Source organism: Pyrgilauda ruficollis, unplaced genomic scaffold, assembly GCF_017590135.1.
Source record: "Pyrgilauda ruficollis isolate IOZ18807 unplaced genomic scaffold, ASM1759013v1 scaffold4, whole genome shotgun sequence".
Taxonomy (NCBI): Eukaryota; Metazoa; Chordata; class Aves; order Passeriformes; family Passeridae; genus Pyrgilauda; species Pyrgilauda ruficollis.
Genome location: NW_024525489.1, coordinates 12,942,282 through 12,963,610, shown reverse-complemented (window position 1 = coordinate 12,963,610; position 21,329 = coordinate 12,942,282). Strand labels below are relative to the sequence as shown.

The window sequence follows — 21,329 nt, the reverse complement described above, 5'->3', positions numbered from 1 at the left end:
CGGTCTGGTTACGCCCGAGAGAACCGTGAGCCCCTGCCCAGGGAGGGAGGGGACGCGGTGACGGCGAGGTGCTGCGGGAGAGGCCCCGCGGTGGCCCCGGCGGCCGCAGCCCCGCATCCCCCGCTGGCCGCGGCGGGGCCGGGCGGGGTGAGGGGCACAGCCCACCCCGGGATGGGCTGGGCAGGGCAGCGGGCGGCGGCCCCGGGAGCTCCGCCGTGGGGAGATCGGACAAAGGCTTCCAGGAGAGGGAGTGGCAAGCGGCCGCCCAGCCCTCGGCGGGCTGCGGGTGGGTCGGTGCCGCCGGGACGAGGGGAGAGCAGACGAGACAACTTCCCCAGGGGTACGGGGGGCCCCAGGAGGGCGGCGGCGGCCGCTCCTGTCAAAAGGAAGGGGCTCTCCCGTGCCGCTGGCTGCTCCCCCGAAGGTGGCTGCGGGGAGGGGAGGCGGGGGCGGAGCCGGGCTCATCCCCAGGCGGGCGGCGGCCCCTCCACTGCGCCAACCTGCAGGCGGGCTGGAGGCGGCAGCCCCGCCCGGCCTCGGCTGCCGGGGCCGCGCCGCCCCTCGCCTCCGTCCCGGGCAGAGCCGCAGGCTGCCGCTTCCCGCTGCGTCGGTCCTGGACTGCAGCTTCCTGGCGGCCAGGGCAACAAGCAGCGGCATCTTGGAGCGTCTTCTTTCCCGAGTGCCCCTTCATCTCTCCCAGCCCGCTCCTCTCTCGTACCTGCAGCCTTCCTTTCTTTCTCCCTCCACTCCTACCTTATCTCTGCTTGTCTCCCCCTTCTCTTACCATTTTCTGGTTTTAAGGGGTTTTTTGATTTCCTTCTCTTTCTTCTTCTCCCATTCTGTCCCTTTTTGGACCATCTTCGTTTAGTACCTCTTAATTTCTTGATTTCTTCTGATTTTTTCCCCTTGGACTTTGCCTTGTCATGTCAAGATGGAAGTCAGGCATGACTGGCTCTCCTCATCCCCCCATGAGGGCTTCGAGCAGATGAGGCTGAAGAGCAGACCCAGGGAGCCTTCCCCAAGCCTCACCAGAGTAGGTGCGAACTTCTACAGCACTGTCAAGCAGCAGGACTACAGTGCCAGTGTCTGGCTGAGGAGGAAAGACAAACTGGAGCACGTAAGCCAGCTTCTTTATCCCCCCACTTTTTAAAATTTTTTTATTATTATTTTTATTTCTGGACCTCTGTCTATGTACTCTGTTAGGCTATCTGTCAGCTGGGACTCCAGAAGAAAAGTGTTGCTCCAGTAGTTGGGCATGGCATTTCCCAAATGATAGAGAAAGGAGCTATTTAGAGGTCCCATAGTGGTCAGATCTGAGATAAATGGGATGTCAGTACTGTTCCAAACTACTTACAAGTATCCTTCTAACTGGAAATATTTTTTAACATTCTTGGCTGATTCCTTCTTCTACTCCAGCAAATTCAGCACTGATGTGGGAGGAAAAAGATTGGGATGGTGCAGATGGAGGTTAGAACATTTATCTCACGGTGATTATAATGCAGTTCTAGAATAGCTAAAAGAACTGGTGGTTGGGTTTTTGTTTGTTTGTTTTGTTTTAAATTTTAGATGTAATTTTCATCCTCCCCCTCCCCCATCTTTTCCTTCTCCATGCATGGGACTTTGAACATGCTCTACCTACGTGGGGTAGAGATTTCCTTCAAGACTTTTCTTGCTGCAGCAGTAGTACATGACTTAAATGTGTTTGAGGCCACAATAAGACTGATATTGTGGATAGCTCTAGTGAATATTTTATGAGAATTTAAGGTGCTTCAAAGTGTTCCTGTCTCAGATGATGTTTGAAAGCATTCTTCATGTTACTTGTAACAGCAAGGAAATGGATTGAGATGACCTGCATGCTATGTAAGTTTCCTGAATAGCTTATTAGGTGAAACCCATTGTTAGAGTGTACAGTACAATCAAGACAGGGAAGTGGCTGCATTTACAGGGATGCAAAAGAATGTGGATGGGCTTGCATAATGCAACAGTCTGCTGTTCTTTACATTAGTGAGTAATTTGCAATCACAGTCACATTGACTTCAAGAGGTACAGGAAAATATTTCTTCTGGTACAGCCACCTCAAGTCTCTTTGAATAGAAATGGTCTGATAAGAAGGATAAATTGTCTTTATTACATGAAAATCCTAGATGGCATAGTAGAGTCCTTTGAAGAGGAAACCTGAAAGAAGGTCCTTTACCAAGTAGTTCATAGACTGTAACCCTCTCTTCCCCCTAACCTGCAGAGAGTATTTTATCCCTCTTAGTGAAATCTCAAACTTGACTTGCTTATACTTCCGGGGAAATGACAAGAACTGATGGTCTTTTGGAAAGATCACATTTCAAATGTTGAGGAAGGTACTGAATTCTGTCTGCCTTTTAACACAATTTTGTGATTCTTCACACTGACAAGGCTTCAGTAGTAAGCTTGTAGTTGAAGTATTCTCCCATTGTCAATCAAGAATAAAGGTCAGTGCCTTATCTTTGTACAGCTAAAACATCGAAAGCACAGAAATCTGAGCTGTGTCTTTTGTAACAGATTTTGCTACATGTTGATATCTGTGATCAAATGAATAATTATTAATTGCAGTGTGGATTAATCTGTCAACAGTTTGATATCTGGTAGCTGAATGGTCAGATACCTGTATATTAAACCTTACCACAATATTAGCAGGAAGAAAGAAAATAGCCTTTAACTTGCCTGAAGATTGAAAGTGCAAAACCTTTATTTTGTGTGTGGTTTTGTTGCCTTTTTTTTTTTTTTTTGGTTGTTGTTGTTGTTCCTGGGGGTTATTATTATTTTTATTAAGTCAGTATTTTGTCACAAAAGCAGTCTTCAATATCCCTGCAGCATTTGTGTGAAAAGCTTTCTCTGTAATCTGTAATGCGTGTTCTTCTGGGGGTTTCCCTCTCGTTGATCCAGTTATTTTTACTCCCACAGCCTATTTAAACAATGCAAAGAGAAACAAATTGGAGCATTGATATCCCTTGCCTCCAATAAAATATTTATTTAATTTACACTTATTTTGACTACCCCAAAGTACACTGATATGCTAATGGTAGATACATGAAAATACTTTTTTTATGGTTTAAGGCAACTGCATTACTCATGAGTGTTTAACAGATAGGCTATTGCATGAATATAAATAAAATGTCTATTTAATTATAAATTCTATTTTGCTTATACAGTTTTAGAGCAAGGTTGTTATTTTTTGTATTCAGATGAATTTTTGAGAGTTTTGAGTGTTCTCTTGCAAGAGAAGTTATTTCCTACACTCCACTCTTCCACTCCAGGAGACAAACCAATTACTTTGAGATGCATCATTTTGAATGGGATACTCATTGTCATACGATCGCTTATGGCCAATAATGAAGATATTCATATCGTCCATCCACCTCACAAAGTTTGCATAACATTTCATTACAGCTCCCTCTGAGATAATAATGTTATTTGAAACCTACAAAGAAAATCAAAATCCAGGGAGTGAGCATTCATGGAGGCACTGAATTTAAAAGTATATAATCACAGACTTGATGCTGTACAATGACAGGCTAGGCAGAAGAGGGGTATAGAGTATATAGTGAGTGCAAGTCAAGGTACACATGAACAGATTTTGAAATTTCACATGTACTCTTTCAGTATTGTGGAGGGGATTGAGTTTTGCTTCATTGAAATGATTTCTTAAATTGATTTCTGTTGTAACAGGGATGAAATTGGGCCAGCACATTTTGTTCATTACTTACAGTAAGACCTTGTAGGCCACAGTAGGTATTTTATACTGACTTTTTGTCGAAGTGAATAGCCTAACTTAATCATGTGCAACACTTACTAATCTGTATCCAGTTTGATGAGTTAAAAAACACCTTCTGAAGCCAATTTGTATCAAATTATGTAAAAAGATTCTCAAATATAGAAACAGTTTGTTTCTAGATCTCAAAACTGCAGCAAAGTTGTGGGGTTTGGTGTTGTGGTTTTTGGTTTGTTTTAGGCTTTTTCTTATACAGATGTCAAGTTGAGGACTGTGATAAAGAGGTTCAAGAGTATGGTAAAGAGGTTCAAAATTCAACTGTTTTATCTCTTCTGAAAGCACAGGACAAGTTCAGATGCACAAATATGATCTGGTTTCTTTAAAACTGATCAATATTTAATTATTGGCTGACCATAGAGGAAGTAAAAATCTGTAACATCCTACTGGTGTCTTGCTAATTAATTGTTCTTCAAATGGATCTTAATATAGTGTGGCTCATTGGCTAGCTGTTTTTGTAGGGTTTTCTTTTTCCAAGTGGCAGCAACACAGCTTGTACTATAAAAGATTTGAACACAACCCACCTCTGTTCTTTTGAGAACTCAGATGCTGAATTTAAGATTAAATTAATTTGCTGCAACATGTTTGAAGGCCCAGTGAGGAGTTTTTGCTGAAGTGAGGCCTCAGGTACATGCATGCTGTACCCAGTGTGCTGAAGAGCCATACTGTTAATGGAGGAATTTACAAGAGATGTGGGGAACTCCAACTGTAGATATGGCCTTAGTGATGTTTGCCTGAAATTCCTGCAGAGCTGAAATTGTTCAGATTCCATGTATTTGCTTCAACTAGTTCCTTGTGCCTCTTAGTAAAATTGTTTCCCTGGTATTGGAAGTGTTGGAGAAAACAGATGAGTGAAATATTCTTAAATTCTTCCTTGCATAATGGGTTTTTTTTAATTTGTTGGTTTCTTTCTCTTTGTCTGGTGCCTTTTTAAATTAATTGTGAAGGAGGAGGTAGGGATTGGGAAAAAGTAGCTCATGTGGTAAGCTTTGGCTGATAGGAGTTATTGGGTCTGGTTTAATTTGCAGCAGCTCTCCATCATGTCCCTGCATCCCACAGTAATGACAGTTATTGAATAGCTGCTTTCCTGGTACCTCAGCAAAGAATTCTAGAGAACTTAATTTTTGATAATAAAAGGTTCAAACTGAACAGATTTCTTTCTAAGGTACAAGAGAAATGCTTCAAGCATATATTTGTTTTTGACAAATACAAGTATTCATTCTCAAGGATGTAGTGGTAGTCTTTCTCTAATAATGTCTAAATTTAATTATTTGCTTAATTATGTTAAAAGATTTTAAAAATTCTCTTTTAAGAAACTGGTCCAAAACTAACTTCTGGGGAGACCTGACATTAGGACAGTGTTATTTCCTGGCAATCCTCAGTCTGTTATTTTTGAAGAATCATAATTAAGAGAAGTTATTGACAATTATTGCATCATTTTTTTGGGTTTTTTAAATTGAAGATCTGATCAGCAGCAAGGGCAGTGTTGGGATTTTCCGATTCTAAGTGCTCTTGCTGTTATTTGACCAGTTGATGTTGTTGGACAGCACACTGCTATGCCTTTGGCAGCATTGCTGCCCAGGGAGAAAAGTGGCCATGAGGTACAGGGATAGCAGTGTCACTTGGCAGAAGAGGCAGATATCTAATATGCAAGTGTTAGGCTTAAGACAGTTTACAAAAGTGCCTGACAAGCGTAGCCAGAATATTTTTCAGAGCTGCACAAGCAAATAATAAATAAAATACAGCTTTAATTCACCTGTCATAATACCTTTATAAAAGTTGAAATTCCAAATCCCATTTTGCCAATTAATTTTTATTATTCAAAAATTAGTAAGTCTGCTAGGCAGCTTTTGTTTTTCTTTTCTTTTTTTTATGATATTGGAAATCCTTAATAAAAGCTTTGTTGGACAGTTTCCAAGTGCATTTCTGCTCTTGCATTAAAATTATCACTAATGTTAAATGTCAGAAGACAAATTTGTAATCTCCAGAAGGATGCAGAAGACACTGTGTGCATAGCTATAGTCTTCAATACCTAAACAGAGAAGGTGGACATAGCTTGATATGAAGCACATAGCAGGAGTAGACCCCAGTGAAGCCAAATCAGTTGCTGGACAGTGGCAGTGGCTTCAGTTTAAGGAAGAATAATGCAAGGTTATAAATCAGAATTCAAAAAGCATTCCCATATTCCCAAAACAGCCCTAGTCTTGAAATAAATGCAAACACATGTCTTCTTTTGAGTTAAATGAGTTCATAGAATCACAGACTATCCTGATTTGGAAGAGATTCACAGGAGTCATCTATGAGTCCAACTCCTGGTCCAGCATAGAACACCCCAAGGATCACACCAAGTACCTGAGAGTGTTGTCCAAACACTTGTAGAACTCTGTCAGGCTGGTGCTGTGACCACTTCCCTGGGGAGCCAGTTCCAGTCCAACCACCCTCTGGGAGAAGAACCTTTATCTAATATCCAACCTAAACCTTCCCTGACACAACTTCCAGCCATTCCCTCAGGTCCTGTTGCTGGTCCCCAGAGAAAAGAGCTTGCTCCTCTACTTTCTCTCATGAGGAATTTGTAGATGACTGTGGGGTCTCTCCTCAGTCTTCTCCAGGCTGAACAATCAAGCAACCTCAGCCACTTTTTTATGGCTTTCCGTCCAGGCCTTTCACCATGTTTGTTGCCCTCCTTTGGACTCACTTTAGGAGCTTTATGTCTTTCTTATATTGTGGCACCCAGAGCTGCACACAGCACTCGAGGTCAGGCTGCAGCACAATCCCCTGCCTTCCCTGACCAGCGATGCTGTGCTTGGTGCAGTTGTCAGATCTTTTGCAATAGGCAGGTATAAATAATTTGTCATCTGCAATAATGTTAGATACCAAAGTGCATGACTTGTGCCATGTAGGAAGGTACATAGATGGGGACAATTCAGAGGGTTCTACAGAGTTAGTTTCCAATATTTGAAGCTTTTTGGTAGTGTGGTTGCAGATTATAATTCCAAATGTTTGTCTGGTCCTGGAGATGGATATCTATATTTAGATTTTGTCATTAAAACCAAAGGAACAAACTCAATTGAGTTAGAGGGATTTGGGCTTTTTCTCAACAGGAGACTGGTATGTGGATTGCCTGCCTGGAGCAGTGGTACTTAGCATGAGTTGTGACTCTTGCTGAAGTAGTAGCATGCAGTTTACTTCACTGCTGACAGACTGTGTGTGGAGGGGAATTTTTATGTTCAAATGCTGATTTCCTTGCAGGTGTCTTTCTCCAGTAATGTTTTGTAGACAAACATAATTAGAGAAAATAAATGTTCAGAAAAGTGGAAAAAGGGGACCAAAATAATTGAGCAGTGTTGGGAGATACTGAATAACATTTTAGAGAGGAAAAAATATAAAATGTTTTCTTTTGAAAGTAGTATGGGGAATTTCAAATGCTGAGTAATTTGTTACTGTAGTTACCACACACAAAAGTAATTTCGTATTGCAAAGCAGTGAAAATATGATACCTAATAGGTTTTTTTTTCTCTTTTTAGTCACAGTGGGTTAACCTTGGTTTTCTGCCAGCTGTCCACCAAGCCACTCTCTCCCCCTCCTCAACAGGACAGGAGGAGAACATGAGATAAAAAATCCTGTAGCTTGAGATAAAGATGGAGAGATGACCAATTACTGTCACAGGCAAACCACTCAACTTAGGGAAAATTTCATTTCTCTTTCCAATTAAATATAGGATAGGATAGTGAGAAACAAGGATAAGACTAAAATCACCTTCTCTCCTCCCCCCATTTTTCCAGGCTCAGCTTCAGTCCTTTGTTCCTGAATCTTCAACCTCTTTCCCCTCAACCCCCTGAGGGGCACAGGGTATTGGGAAATGGGGGCTGCAGTGAATTCATAACACTTCGTCACTCCTTCTTCTTCACAGTTCCCTGATGTGGTGGGGGATCCCTGCCATGGGATATAGTCCCTCTCAAATTATTCCAGTGTGGGTCCTCCATACAAACTGTAGCTCTTCAAAACCTTCCAGTGTGGGTCCTCTCTATGGGGTGCACTCCAGGAATGGACTGCTCCAGCATGGGCCCTCCCATGGGCTGCACTGCACTTCCTGCTCCTTTGTGGGTTCTTCACTGGCTACAGCTTCCTTCAGAGCACATCCACCTGCTCTGGCAGGGGCTGCAGTGGATAGCTGCTCTACCTGCTCTGGTGTGGCTCTCCATGGGCTGCAGCGGGACAGCCTGCTCTCTTTGTGGGCAGCAGCAGAATCCCTGCTGCAGCACCTGGTGTGCCTCCTTGCTGTTCTCCTTCACTGACCTTGGTGTCTGCAGGACTGTTTCTCTCACATTTTTCTTGCTCCTCTCCCATAGCTCCTGGACAGCAGGTTTTTTTTTTTTTTCCTCATATGTGTTGGCAACAGAGGCACCAGCCAGTCCTATTGATGGGTCCAGCTTTGGCAAAGAGCAGGTTTGTCATGGAGCCAGCTGGAACTGGCAGTGGCCTGCACGGGGCAGCCAGTGGTCTCACAGAGGCCACCTCTGCAGTGTCTCCTCGCCCCCCAAAACCTAGGCATGTAAACCAAATACACTAATCCTAGGAGCAGCTCTTCTTTTTCTGGTGTATGAGAAAACCATTCAACATTGCATTAATTTAACGCATCAGTTCTGATGATTTCAACATCAGTCACTTTCAAAGTCCAAATCTCTAAAGCTAAATTTAAAATATTTGAGAGGCACATTGGCTGTAACAAGCTTAATTTATAGTGTCTGACTATGTAGTTGCACAGGAATACACAATAAAGTTTCAAAGTTGCTCTTAAAATTAATTTCTATATGCATATAGAAATTAATTTATAATTCAGTTCAGCCCATTCAAGACTTCTTAGAAATGAAGATTTCTGGTTTCTGAAAAAAACCCATATATATTAGTCTACATTTCTTCCAGATGTTAACTTCAGTGTATGTGTAGGAAAGGTGCTTTCCCCTACTTTGCTTGTCCTAGTGCTACCAGAATTAAGGAAAATCCAAATTAGTTTTTTGCTACTGTCATAGTTTATTTTAACAGCATTTACCATTCTTGTTTAAGCATTTTGAAAAAGGAGCTGCAGAAACTTGCAACTTAATCTCCTTGTCTGTTACACAACTAAATACTCTGCAGTCTTCAGTGATTTGGTCTTGAAGCTGACCATTGACTGTAACACACCTAAGGGTAGTAGCAGTATTTATAACACTGGGCAAATTATGCTTCATGAATATCTCCTCACAGATGCTATCAGTTCACCGTCTGTAGACGATGCCAAAGAAGCTATGTGCTATGACTGGTTGTGTGTTTAGCTTAGGCCTTCTTCCATTCCATAAGCAGGAATGCTAAAATACTGAAGATAAGATAACTTTTCCATCCTTTTGATAGTCTGGTAACAACTGGCCAGCTCATGCCAGTGATTAATAAACCTTGCTTTATTGCTGTTCACAATGGGAAATCATATACTCTTCATTGTTCCTGAACAAGTCCTGCGCTGGCAATAGACTCTCTAGATCTATCTCCCCTGATGGAATGTTTTCTTGAGGCACAAGTAGTGGGTTTCTAACAGCCCACCTCTTGCTTTGCTTTTTTTGTAACATTATTTCAGGTCTGATTTCCATGCCTTTTTATAGTTTCATTACTGAGAGGAAAAAAATAGGCATCCTGCTAATGTCTTACAAGGTCCATATATCCATATACACCAAATAGCTCCTCTGTTGTATTTCAGAGTCTGAAAAGAGGTTTCTTAAAATGAAATTTGGATGCAATTTTTAAAGATTTTGCACTCCTAGGTGACAGCTGGTAGAGTGAAAAAGTGTAACATTCATTTTCCCATGCAGTGACAGTTCTCTAATGTCTGTAAGATTGTGTAGTCTGAGTGGACAATCAAGTTGTTTTCAACTTGCCCCTCACAGTTTCTGGGAACAAAAGTAGATTGCCTGAGGATCTATCTCTGCTAGGCAATAAGTGTCTGCTGGGATCCATGTTCCCTGAGCAGTCAAATCCAGCACGTGTGCTGCTGCTTGCTTGACATCTCCCTGCCCATGTGGCAGAGATGAGCTGGGTGTTATCTAGGTGCTCCCTTGCCTGGTGGGGATGCAGTTGATCCATTCATTGAGAAATGAGGTACTCACAGATTCCCTGGTCATTTATGTTTCAAGGGAAGTCAGTTAACCCATTGTCACCTCAAGTGACAAATGCTGGGCTTCTTGCAGTTGCTTGTGGGCAGAGTGGCCACTCAGCTAAAAAATGTGTGGAGGGAGTTGGGAGAAGCTCAGAAATTCAGGAGGGGGAAGAGAGGAAATGAATGATACATTGGTGCCTCTTAAGTGAACTGATTTAATCAGAAAATATTTTTTTATTAGATTAGAAATTTATTCCTAGGGTTTGCTGGAGTGCTTATCCATCAAAAGTTAGTTTAATTTTTTTTTTCTTAATAGGATTTTCTCCTCAGAATTCTTTAACTTTTATAAAGGTTTTCCAAATATAATATAGGATTTGAATATTTTTATAGGGATTCGTCTTCTTTTGTTTTGATCAATGCACTGTGAATTTGACTGTGTAGGATAGTATCTAGCCCTGGACAAAGAAATATCAGAGTGGTATTTTTAGTAATTCTACTTTGGCTTGCTCTCTGAAGATGAAAAAAATTTCCCAATTTTTCCCCACTTTTGCACAACAGGTAAAATCCACTATGTGCAGTATTTGTAGGTGAATAAAGTGCATTTTGTTAATTTCTCATCTTAAAACCAAGATTTTGAGAGAGCTTAGTAAGTTTCATTTTTGGCTGCATCATGTCAACATAATCAGTGGCTTATTTTGTAACTGATAAGGTTGTTGCAGTTCATAAATACCAGTCATTCTATTTTTATTTTTGTTGCTATTCATGTATGTTTATTTACAGTTGTAATTAAATGTTTAATGGAATAATAAAGCTTATGTATTTGAGAATTGCTGCTAATAAAACAAATAGTGACTTAGATAATTCCTGGCATTCTGATACATTAAATAGGCTGGATTTTCCCGAGGCATTTTTAACTGTTTGGGGCAGAACCAAATGTGGAGCAGTGACAAGATGAGATACAGTGACAAGATACTGACCAGCTTAAAGTCTGTGATCCTGTTGTTACTGCAGGAAAGGCATATGTACTTGGGGTTGTACTCTAACTTAGTTTTCTAAAAGCCAGTTTATGCTGTAAAAAGCCTGCCATAATGAGTAGATTTGTATTTGTTTTGAAACACAGGAATGTGTAAAAGTTAATAAGGTCTTCAGCAGTTCCAGACACAATAAACATGCCTTACTCTGCTTTTCGTGTTACAGAAATTCTGGCTGTCCATTAACTTTCATGACTGATCTTTTCTAGGCAGGGTTTTATTTTGTTAAGGGAATATGCATTATGGGCTGAACAAACTTCAGGCGTTACCTCAGCTGAGGCTATTTGCTTCTGAGAATGGTGTTTAAGGTGACACTATTTCCTAAATGCAGCTTGTGTGCTTCTGTTTGATCTTGTTCCAAAACCATGATCCATTGACTTCATTACTATGGATTCAAGTTGTATATGAGCTCCTTGAGAGAAGACTGTAAAGACTACATCAGCTCGGCTGTCATGGATTTGGAGCTAAAAACCAAGCTCAGTATCTCATGCTAAGCAGCTGGAGGAAAAATATGTCTTGGAATCTTCACTTTTTCTTGAGATTTAAGTCTCAGGATCATCAGGCTGATTGCTGTATAAATTATTTGAGAACACTTTGCAGTTAGCACAGGGCCATCAGAAGAACAGAAGTTATCCTAATAGAAAAGAAAGGATGTAAAAAACTGGAATATCTATGGGAATATGAAAAAAATATATAGATTTAAGCTCACCTTAAGGTGTTTCAGAAGGGAGAATATACAAGGAAGTCAGATGGGTGCAGGGCGCATTTGAAACTGCAATTTATGCCAAGAGTAATAAATGGATATCTTAAGAAAACTCAGCAAAACAAAGCTACCTGTGAAATTATTTCTTTGTTCCCCATTAGAATACTTCTGTACTTCTTTAGAAAGTGTAAGTGAAAAACAGTGCTGATCATGCTAAAAAGCAAATCAAACCTAAACTGGAATATAATTTCAGATTTATGATAGCAGGTATAATCTGTTTTCATGTTTTGTGCTAATTTAAGTAGAAATGTGCACCTGCTTCAATGGTAATAACTGGGGGAAAAAAGACAGATAACCAAAACGAAAAGACTCTGTTGACTCTTGTGAAAAATAAGATGAGAAAATGGAAGAATGTGGACATTCCTGTCCACAAGAGTGGCTACATTGGAGTGGCTACACTGGAGTGGCTACAATGAAGATGGGGATTCATGTCAGGTTCGGCTATTTCCCCATAGTTATTTGTTAGAGAGCACCCATGAACATCTAGGCTTGTATTCCTGGAATGTTAAAAAGAAACACAAGCGATATGATGTCTTATAGAAATTATTGTGGCTTTCTGGCAGCTGCTGACAGAAGTTGGCCTGTTTAGTCTCTTCCTGGGCTGTGATAAAATAGCCAGCATAGAAAAGGTTGGGAAGATGAGTGAAACACACTAAGTTAGAGCTAATGCTCTATCAGTGGCTCTAGGGCTGGAAGAGCTCTAACAGCCTTTGCAGTAGAGTGGGTGGGGATTTCTGTCTTCTGAAACAGAAGTTGATGTGCATTTGTAACCCCGTGCTGCCCATTTGCTATTGCCTTATGGAACAAAGTGTTTCAAAGGTTTCAAGCCAATGGGTTGGCAGACAGCACACTGTTTTCTTTCTTGCCCTGAATCAGTACATTCCATAACTTCTTCCTGCTTATTAAAGAATTGTCTTAGGCCTGCAGCTGTGTGTTTAGTCCTATATGCTCTAATACTGAAGGCAGCTTTCTACTTTGTGATCTTGGATGCCTTGTGGAAAAGTAGTTTCCCCGAGTTTTCAACAGGATACATGGTGCTAAATTCAGGTAAGATAGTGATACTCTTTGTATCATTTAGATGTGGCTTCAGTCATGGTTTGAAGTGTTTGCTAAACTGTACAAATTCTCTATGTATCTTTTCTTGGAAAACCAGTGAGATAGTGTGACATCTGACTTTGCTATTGTCTAGGTAAAAGAGTTGCTCTGAGTCATGCATGCAATCCTGTACATAAGTGCTGCTTAAAACAATATTGGACAAAGTATATTCAATTCTGCTTCTCTGTTGTAACTGTGCTTTTTAGATCCATGAGAAGATGCATCTTTTGAGTAACTCCTGTTACATCAATAAAGACTACATACTTCCCCTGGTTAGTGCAATGGATGAGATGGTTATAAGAAATGATGAATTGGAAATGAATTACTTAAAACATGCAGACAAAAAGATTATTGATAAATGAAAGCCAAACAATTTTGAAATTATTTGCAATTTTAAACTATTTTTTGAGTGACTTATTTGTAGAATGTGAACCAAATCTGTGATGCTGAAGACTGATTGGTGCTTATTTGGAATGTTGTGAGCATCAAAATACATCAATACATCAAATGCTGTTTTCAGGCTTTTACAGTGTAAACAATTTATTGTTTGAATAACAATTCCTTTGTGTCTAGCATGGAACAAAACCCTTAAGTGTTTTGGAAAACGTTACCCTTTTGAACAATGCAATTTCATTTGCCAGCATGAGCTGCTGTCCCTGCAGACTTTTCTTTCAATTCCCCATTGGGCTTGTGGCGGGCAGCTAACCCCTTCTGTGTTACTTTATCCCATTTTCTGCAATATTGTTCTCTTTAAGCCTTTTTGTCATGGCTTAGCTGCATCAAACTCCTGCTGCAGAAAGCTGGAATGTGCCACACTGTATTCTCTGGCTCTGTGTATATGATCTTAATGCACATCAGCCTAAATCAGTTTGTTTCTGCTACCATATGACAGCTGAGACCTTAGTCTGCTGGAAATTTCAATTTTTAAAAATACTTTTTTTTTCAGTTTGTTCACTTTCTTCCTCTAGTGTGTGTCTGTGCTAGGACTCTTCCAGGCATTCTGTTTGTATTTGCTCCTATCCATTTTTTACAAGACACTGTGTTGCACAACTGTTTCCCTTTTTACTTCTCCAAGGTTGGGTTTGCCTACCCAAGGCCCTTGGTTTTTAATTTTTTTCCTATTTATGTAATCTCATCAATTCTTTCATGATGCTTATTTTAAAATTATTTTTCTTTATTCCCTTGTCCCCATGCTCTTGCTCTGTCATCTCAAACTCCTCTAACAAATCCACAGCCTTGTTTTGATATTGCATGCCATGTTCTGCAATGCACCTTGTGTGAAACACCCAGGGAAAATATGGTGAGCAAAATATATGTAGGATTTTCAAGAATGCGCTTCTCTTACAATGTTTATACATAATTTTTGTTCTGGCAGGGCAACACTTTCTGAAGTTCATAAGTGATTTAAACTCATAAATCCCAAATATGCACTTCTGAAAATCCTGAAGTTGCAAGGAAGATGGAAGTTTGAGTGAGTGTGAGCTGTCTGACAGCCTTGCAAGTGTGGTCTATGGATCTGGTAATATAAAGGGCAATGATTACATGAAGAGTAATAAAACTTTTCACCACCAGTGTGACTTCATCGTGTCAGCCAACAGCATGTTCTTTCTGAATGTCTTTTCTTTTAAGTAAATAAGGATTCTGAATTTTTTTTTTTTTAATGTGCAGAGAAATACAAGCAATTGTACCATTGTGTCTTGAAAGGGATGAAAAAGCTGTTTCTTTTTCTTATGGAATCTGTTTTTCAAGTGATTGCACATTTATTTCTGTTTTTCAGGAATAGAAAACTGAGAGTGCATCTTTTCAAGTCAGTTTGTTCCGGTAGTAAATAGGATTTTCTCTGGTCAAGTGAGCAATTTGTAGCAGATGTAGAAATACCGGTTTATTATGGAAGTACCACTGTATAGTAATACCTTCTGATTTACAGGCCACAGTACCTAAGACACACATGAAGTACTTGAAATTTTTGTATGTTTTAGCTCTCAGGTTATGACTGTATGTTGTATTTTTGTTGTTTTGGGCTTTTAAAATATATTGCTTAAATAAGGGGGGTGGGGGGAGTGGGTGGGTGGGTTTTTTGAAAGGCTGTAAGATCCCTTCCTGTTTGGACTAAATCTGGTTGTTCTATTTAAGCTGATGCTTTCTATGATTTCTTTTTTGCTAAAAGTCTCTCCCTAACAGCTGTTTCCATTTTGGGTTTTTTAAATATGTGTTTCTCCAGTGTTTGCAAGATGAAAAATATTTTATAAGAACCTTTGGGAATACTTGTTGCTTTGTTTATTTACTTAATGCTTCTGTGTGGCATCAGATGTTCTCAGTTTATTTCTGGGCATTATTAATTTTTGATAACATATCTGGCTAATTTATTCATGCTCATAATGTGGAATTCCTGACTTGAGTAGAACAGCTGGATGAGGAACCAGTTACTGATGGTTGTTCAATTGTTACCACCATGAAGGAAACACCTTCCCAAAACACCATTCTAGATGATAATTGCCTGTCTAATTTGAGATATGATGATGGCAATGTAGTCTGAAAACAGCAAAACTGCTGGCAGTGGCCTCTCTTCTGTGAGTTACTTTGGTTTTACAGTAGCTTTTTCTAGATCTACTTAATTAAATTTAATTTCTATGTATGTGCATACTTTTAATCATTGAGTATGATATTGTAACAGTTAGCTTTTTTTAGTTGTATTTATTGCACATTTACTATTCATTGTGTTGCTTTCTTCTTTAAAAAAAAACAAAAAAAAACCAAACAAACAAAAAAAAAATAAAAAAAACCCAAAACTGATGGCTTAGCAGCAGAAGAAAGGTTCTCTTGTTATACTGTCCTCGCTGCTCTGCTGTGAAGGGAGAGATGAGTGATTTTTGAAAGCAACTGAGCCGTGAGGCTCAGAGAAGCTTTTAAGGTGGAGGTGGGGCAAGCAGAGAGGGAGAGGAACAATGAAGCTTGAATAAAACAAGGGAAACCACAGGCTGGAAGATTGCTGAAAGGAGCGGAGAACTTGCTTGTAGGAGTACACAGAAAGATGGAAGCTCTTTTAGGGTTCTGGAGTAGAAAACATGATTGTTCAACTCAGCCTTTGAAAGTTTTGACTTGGATAGCCAAGTCAGAGGAAAAGACCAGCTGTGCAAGATGAAAGGGCCAAAATGTGGGTTTTTTCAGATTTTTCCATGCAGTAGATTTTAGTTCTGGATTCTGTTTTAGGTTAGTACATTTGGGGAAGCAATTACAAATAGAGTTGTGTAGGTTTGTTTTTTGTTGTTTTTTTTTTTCCTTCCTGCTGTTTGGTTTTGTCTGTTCTTTTGCTATCCTCACAGCGGCAGACTCACTGATTTCTCCTGAAGACTCTGCCTGAAACTCCACCATTAATCTCCACATACAAACTGGCCAAATATTGCAACAAGACAAGAAGAGCAAAAGCAATTTTTGTGTTTGACTCCTTGGAATAGTGGGTTCTAAAAACATACATGGATGTTGATGTAGAGATTGATTTTCTTTTTTCAATGTATTGGTATAATGGACACTAGTATTTTCCTGAGACACGTGGAGTCATTGGTTCATTGAACTAACTTCTGTTGCATACTTTTAAGTGAAGGATGTGGAAGCTACAGAAACCACCAAAAAGTGGTTAAGTATTTGGAGTGAATAGAGGTCACTCTTATTTTCTACAAGCTGGAGATATTCTAATTGTGAGTTAATTTTATCAAAGTCGTAATGCATCTGACAAGTTCTTTAGGATTTTCTGTTGGTTTAAATTATTTATTTGCAGTTTGCTGTGTATGACTGGACACAATGTTGTCTGCACCTTGCTCTCTATTTTTTTTTTATTTTCTGTTTGCAACAACAAATGCTGTGCAGACAACAAATAATGTTGTCTGCACCTTGCTCTCTATTTTTTTTTTATTTTCTGTTTGCAGAGAAGGCACATGAGTAATTTCTAGATGGCCACCATAGGAACGCTTTAGACATAAGTCTTTGCAAATGTACATTTGTACAAACATTTCTGAGGTGAGGTCTTTTTTCAGCACCAAAAAACACCTCATTCCAAAGTTTGTATGTATGGATGTCACCAAAAACAGAGGTAAAACATAATGGTCTCACCTGATTTATTTAAACGTACTTATTCTGAGATACAGGGTTTTTGGTTTCTTGCTGTGGTCTTTATGTCAGGCAAGTTGTCATTTATTTATGTAAAGATTCAATCAGTTTTCATACCACTTTGCAAAGAAAAACTACGTTAAAAGTAGAATTCCTTCCTGAGGACTCTAAAACAAAGATTACAGAAATGAAATAATAATTTTTCTTTGTTATTGCCTACCATATAGTCTGTAAGGTTGTTGTTCTACTTGAAACACGTAGGGAGAACAATACAGTCACTTCAGTCATGATTTTTTTCATGTCAATAACCCATTACATGCTATGACTAGTCTCCATTTGTCATTTCAGTAACAACACTGTCTTTCTGAGAATTGAAATGCCTTCCTTTCTCTGGTGTTTCATGAGCACTTTCACTTGATAAGGGAAACAGGGGTTGATGCTGATATTTCAGATAATCAGGAAGCTTTTATTTTCTTCCTTCCTCTCCTATATGTTGTGGGAAGAAGGATATAAAGAGTACAGATAAGAACATCAGGTCTGATGGGGAAATGTGTTTTATGACCTAGACTTGCCTCCAAATACAGTATCAATGCCACATATGTCAATAGCAAGAGTTTCAGTTCTTACATTGCTTTCACAAAGTTTGCATTTCCAATAAAATTGTTGGTTGCAGATAAAAGGCATCAGATTGTTACAAGTTTGAAATAATACCAGTTCTTTCATTTTCTCTCAGTCCCGAATTCCTGACTGTGTATGCATCCTAATGGACTAATTTCAGAGGGAGGGGAAGTCCAACCTGCTTGCAAAAAGTTCTTCAACACTCTTAGGAAGCTGCATTTTCCCCTATGTAATAAGGTTTGAGGGAATAAAAGTGTGCATTTTTAAACTGGCCTTTTCCTTTTGTCTTGTCTTTTGGGATCTTAAACATAGGACTAGTTTATTTTCTTTCATACTCCAGAGGCAGACTATCTTATTCTTGCAGACCTCAAGAGAAAAAGAAACTTTTTTTTACCACTTAGAAAACTTGTTCCTGAGATTTTTTAAGGTTTTTGTTATCTGATTTAATTTGGTGTGACTTTTAGTGTCTATGGTGTTGTTACAACACTGCAACCTTTTATACTCGTTGGATTGTATGGGAGACTGCCATAAGCCTTGCCAGTGTCCAGCAATGCAATATGATTGCTTTCTTCTTGTCCATGGAGTTCACAGTCATATCACACAGAGGGCATTCAGGTTAGTTGAATACAATTTGCTCTTGGTAAATCCAGGTGATGTCCACATCATCTTCCTCACTTGTTGCCTTCTCTCTTCAAGTATGAAAAGTCTGACCTCTCAGTCTGACCAATTCCTGATCTTGACCTCACTTTGAATGTGGGCAATTTTTGCCATTTCCAACTCTAATAAAGAAGTAGGTATAATTTCTCCCCTGCACCTGCTCTTAAGTGCACCTGGCTATTATCTTTCTGAGATTACTCCCAAAGCAAGCTGTCTGCAGTTAGGCTGACTGTAACTTTGCTTGAGAGATTTCAGAACATATTTGAGAATAATTCTTTTTGTAGTAGAGAAAAGAGTATCTAATAGTAGAAGTACTTCTTTGAGAATCAAAATGTTGACCCAGTTTCCTTATATGCCAGAAGTTTCTTCTGTTGCAAGGTTACCTTTGCTTAGCTTCCCTGCATTTTCCAGGAAAATGGCTAGCCTTTGAAAGAGTGATGGAAGTGAGCAGAGAAAGTATTACTCAATTTTCACTTCATTATGCTTTTATATTCAGTTTCTGGATTCAGTCTCTTGAAGTTGGCCTAGTGTAAAGAAACGTTTTGGGCATAGACAGGGAATAAAATCTCAGGATAGTATCTCAGGACTACTCCTTTTAAGGACAGAATGGAAACAGGTTTTGTGTTTTTCTTGTGACCTTGGACAAGGTACCATACTCTTACTGCAACTTGTTCCTCTCTATGTATAATGGACTTATAGCATTACTCAGCTTTCTGTAAGGGTTCTGGGGATGTATCCAGTAAAGATGATAAAATATACACATAGACAAGTTATAAACCATGTGAATAGTTACCAGCTCACCAGAATAGGTGGTACACTGGAAATTTTAGATGTAATTCTAAGCATGTCTCCTCTGTGGGTTGATAGTGAAATGGGGTTAGCCACATTTCTTGTGTTGCTGCTGGTGATCTTGTGACCAGAGGCTAAGATGATCAACTTGCTGACTTTTATCAAAAGTTTAATTCATTTTTTTGCCAAATGGAATTGCTTCCTTTATTTCAGATGGGTGAAATGATGTAGCATTCATGTTGCTGAAGAGTGAGCAAATTTGATGAAAAGAAGGGAGCAGGAATGTGAGAATATTAGAGGAACTGATCATAAACCTCCCTTTTGATGGTTGGTTGAAATGCAAAGCAATTTGGCATCTTTAGAGATATGTTTGAATTAATCTTGGCCTCACACAGAGTATGCCTTTTGGTGTCTTTTTTTTTCAGAGTAGGAACCTGGATGGATGGCTCTGGCAGGCTGTTGCAGTACACAATGATATTTGAGGACAAATTACTTCAATTACTTGTTTGTTCCATGTCAATATGAACATTAGCCATTAAGCAATTAGCTTTCATAAAGTGAAATTTGACTTACCCTAATCCAAAGCATAAAAGGTAAAATATTTCCCAAAGTGACAGGACTAGGTTATTTTTGTAGATCTGCCTACTGACTTTTGAGGTAGGGCTCTGTGCTTGGGACTTTTTGAATTTACAAGATGTGTCCTCACTGCATTGCGGAACTTGGGGCTAAGAGCAAATTGAAGAATATAATTGTGTTCTGACAGGTGGAAACTTAAATGCTATCATAGTACATTTTAGCATTTTGCTAGGGCTCCTTCTTAGGCTTATTTATCTGAGCAAGGGCTTTTGTTTGGCTTCAGGGTAAAGGACAGTCTAGGTCCTAGTTTTGAAAGGCAATATTAATATGAACAATTCTTAATAACAGCTGCTTCAGAGTGCCTTAATATGATGTTATGCAAGTTCAAATTTCTTGTCTTCTAGCATACTGATTTAGCTATTGTTTCCTTTCAGGAAGGGTGAAACTTTGAGGCATGTGTTATTAGACTTTTTTGATTAAACTTGCATTGCTAGTACAAATTCATAATATTACTTACCAGTCACTTCATTTCCCACATAAAGTCCTTCTTATCTGTCTGCTTTGAGGAGTGCACTTATTAAAACACAGGCACACAGGACACACATGCTCCAATAACTTTGATAGCATTTATTAGTATTTGCATACTCTATGTGGCCATAGCTTCACACAGGTTGGAGAGCTTATCCTCAAATACTTGGATAAACAGTGCAAGATGTCACTGGACACCACTGATAACTCTGTGTCCATTGTCTTTACATCTGCTTCTCTTCAGACATTTTTACATACTGATAAATTCCCTTAACTATCTTCTTCATGGCCCTTTGCTTGACCCTCTCCAGCAGCCCCATATTTCTGGGGAGCCCAGGACTGGACACAGCACTGCAGCTGTGATATCACCAGGGCTGAGTAGAGGGGGAAAGATCCCCTCTCTTGACCTGCCAGCAATGCCCCTTCTGATGTAGCCCAGGATACTGCTGGTCCTCTTGGCCACAAGGGCATCTTGGTGTCTTTCAGCATCCTCAGGGCCTCTTCTGCAAAGCGGCTTTCCACCTGCCTGCCCCCAGCACATACTGACACAGGAACTGCTGAGGTTGTCCCTGTTCTGGCACAGGAATTTGCAGTTCCTTTTGTTGAACTTCTTGAGGTTCCTCCAGGCTGTCAGTGTTCCTCTGGATGGCAGCACAACCCTCAGGCATCTCAGCCACTCCTCCCAATTCTGTATCATTGCAGACTTGCTGAGGCATACTCTGCTCTGTTATCCACCATCACTCTCTGGGCCTGACCCTTCAGCCACTTTTCAGTCCTCACTGAAAAGTCTGCTCATCCAGCCCATATTTAATCAGATTCCCTATGAGGATCTTGCAGGAGACTTTGAAAGATCAAGCACCAAAGCATGTTTATTCTTGAACAGATCTGTAAAATGGAAACAAATTACCAGCTCATTTCATTTTTCTCAAGTCATTGGAGCAATTTAAACCAACAGGTGGTCTTTAAGAGATAATTATTAAAATATTTAATTACATTTCTCTGTAATTTTATAAAATACATTTTTTTCATTAAATTGTAAGCTACATATGCAAACCGTGTGGCACAGAAACCTATTAACTATTAAGCTGTTGCACTGATAAAAGATCAGTGCAACAGCGATCAAACTCAACAAAAATACATGTAATAGGTGTATTTTCTGAGAATATAAAGGTTGCTTTGCTGGGAAATGGAAAAGAAGAAAAATTGCATAATAAGATAATGTATATACTTTCTGTCAACTTTTAC

At 39.6% G+C, this 21,329-nt stretch overlaps 1 protein-coding gene across 1 annotated transcript in view; it reads left to right on the top strand.

Annotated features, from left to right (window-relative positions):
• Nucleotides 1-931: 931 nt before the first annotated feature.
• PLD5 (phospholipase D family member 5) overlaps nt 932-21,329 on the top strand; it is a 166,058-nt gene continuing 145,660 nt past the window's right edge. The window contains exon 1 of the mRNA XM_041477187.1: nt 932-1,117. Coding sequence (XP_041333121.1) covers nt 932-1,117 — 186 coding nt within the window. The remainder of the gene's footprint in view (nt 1,118-21,329) is intronic.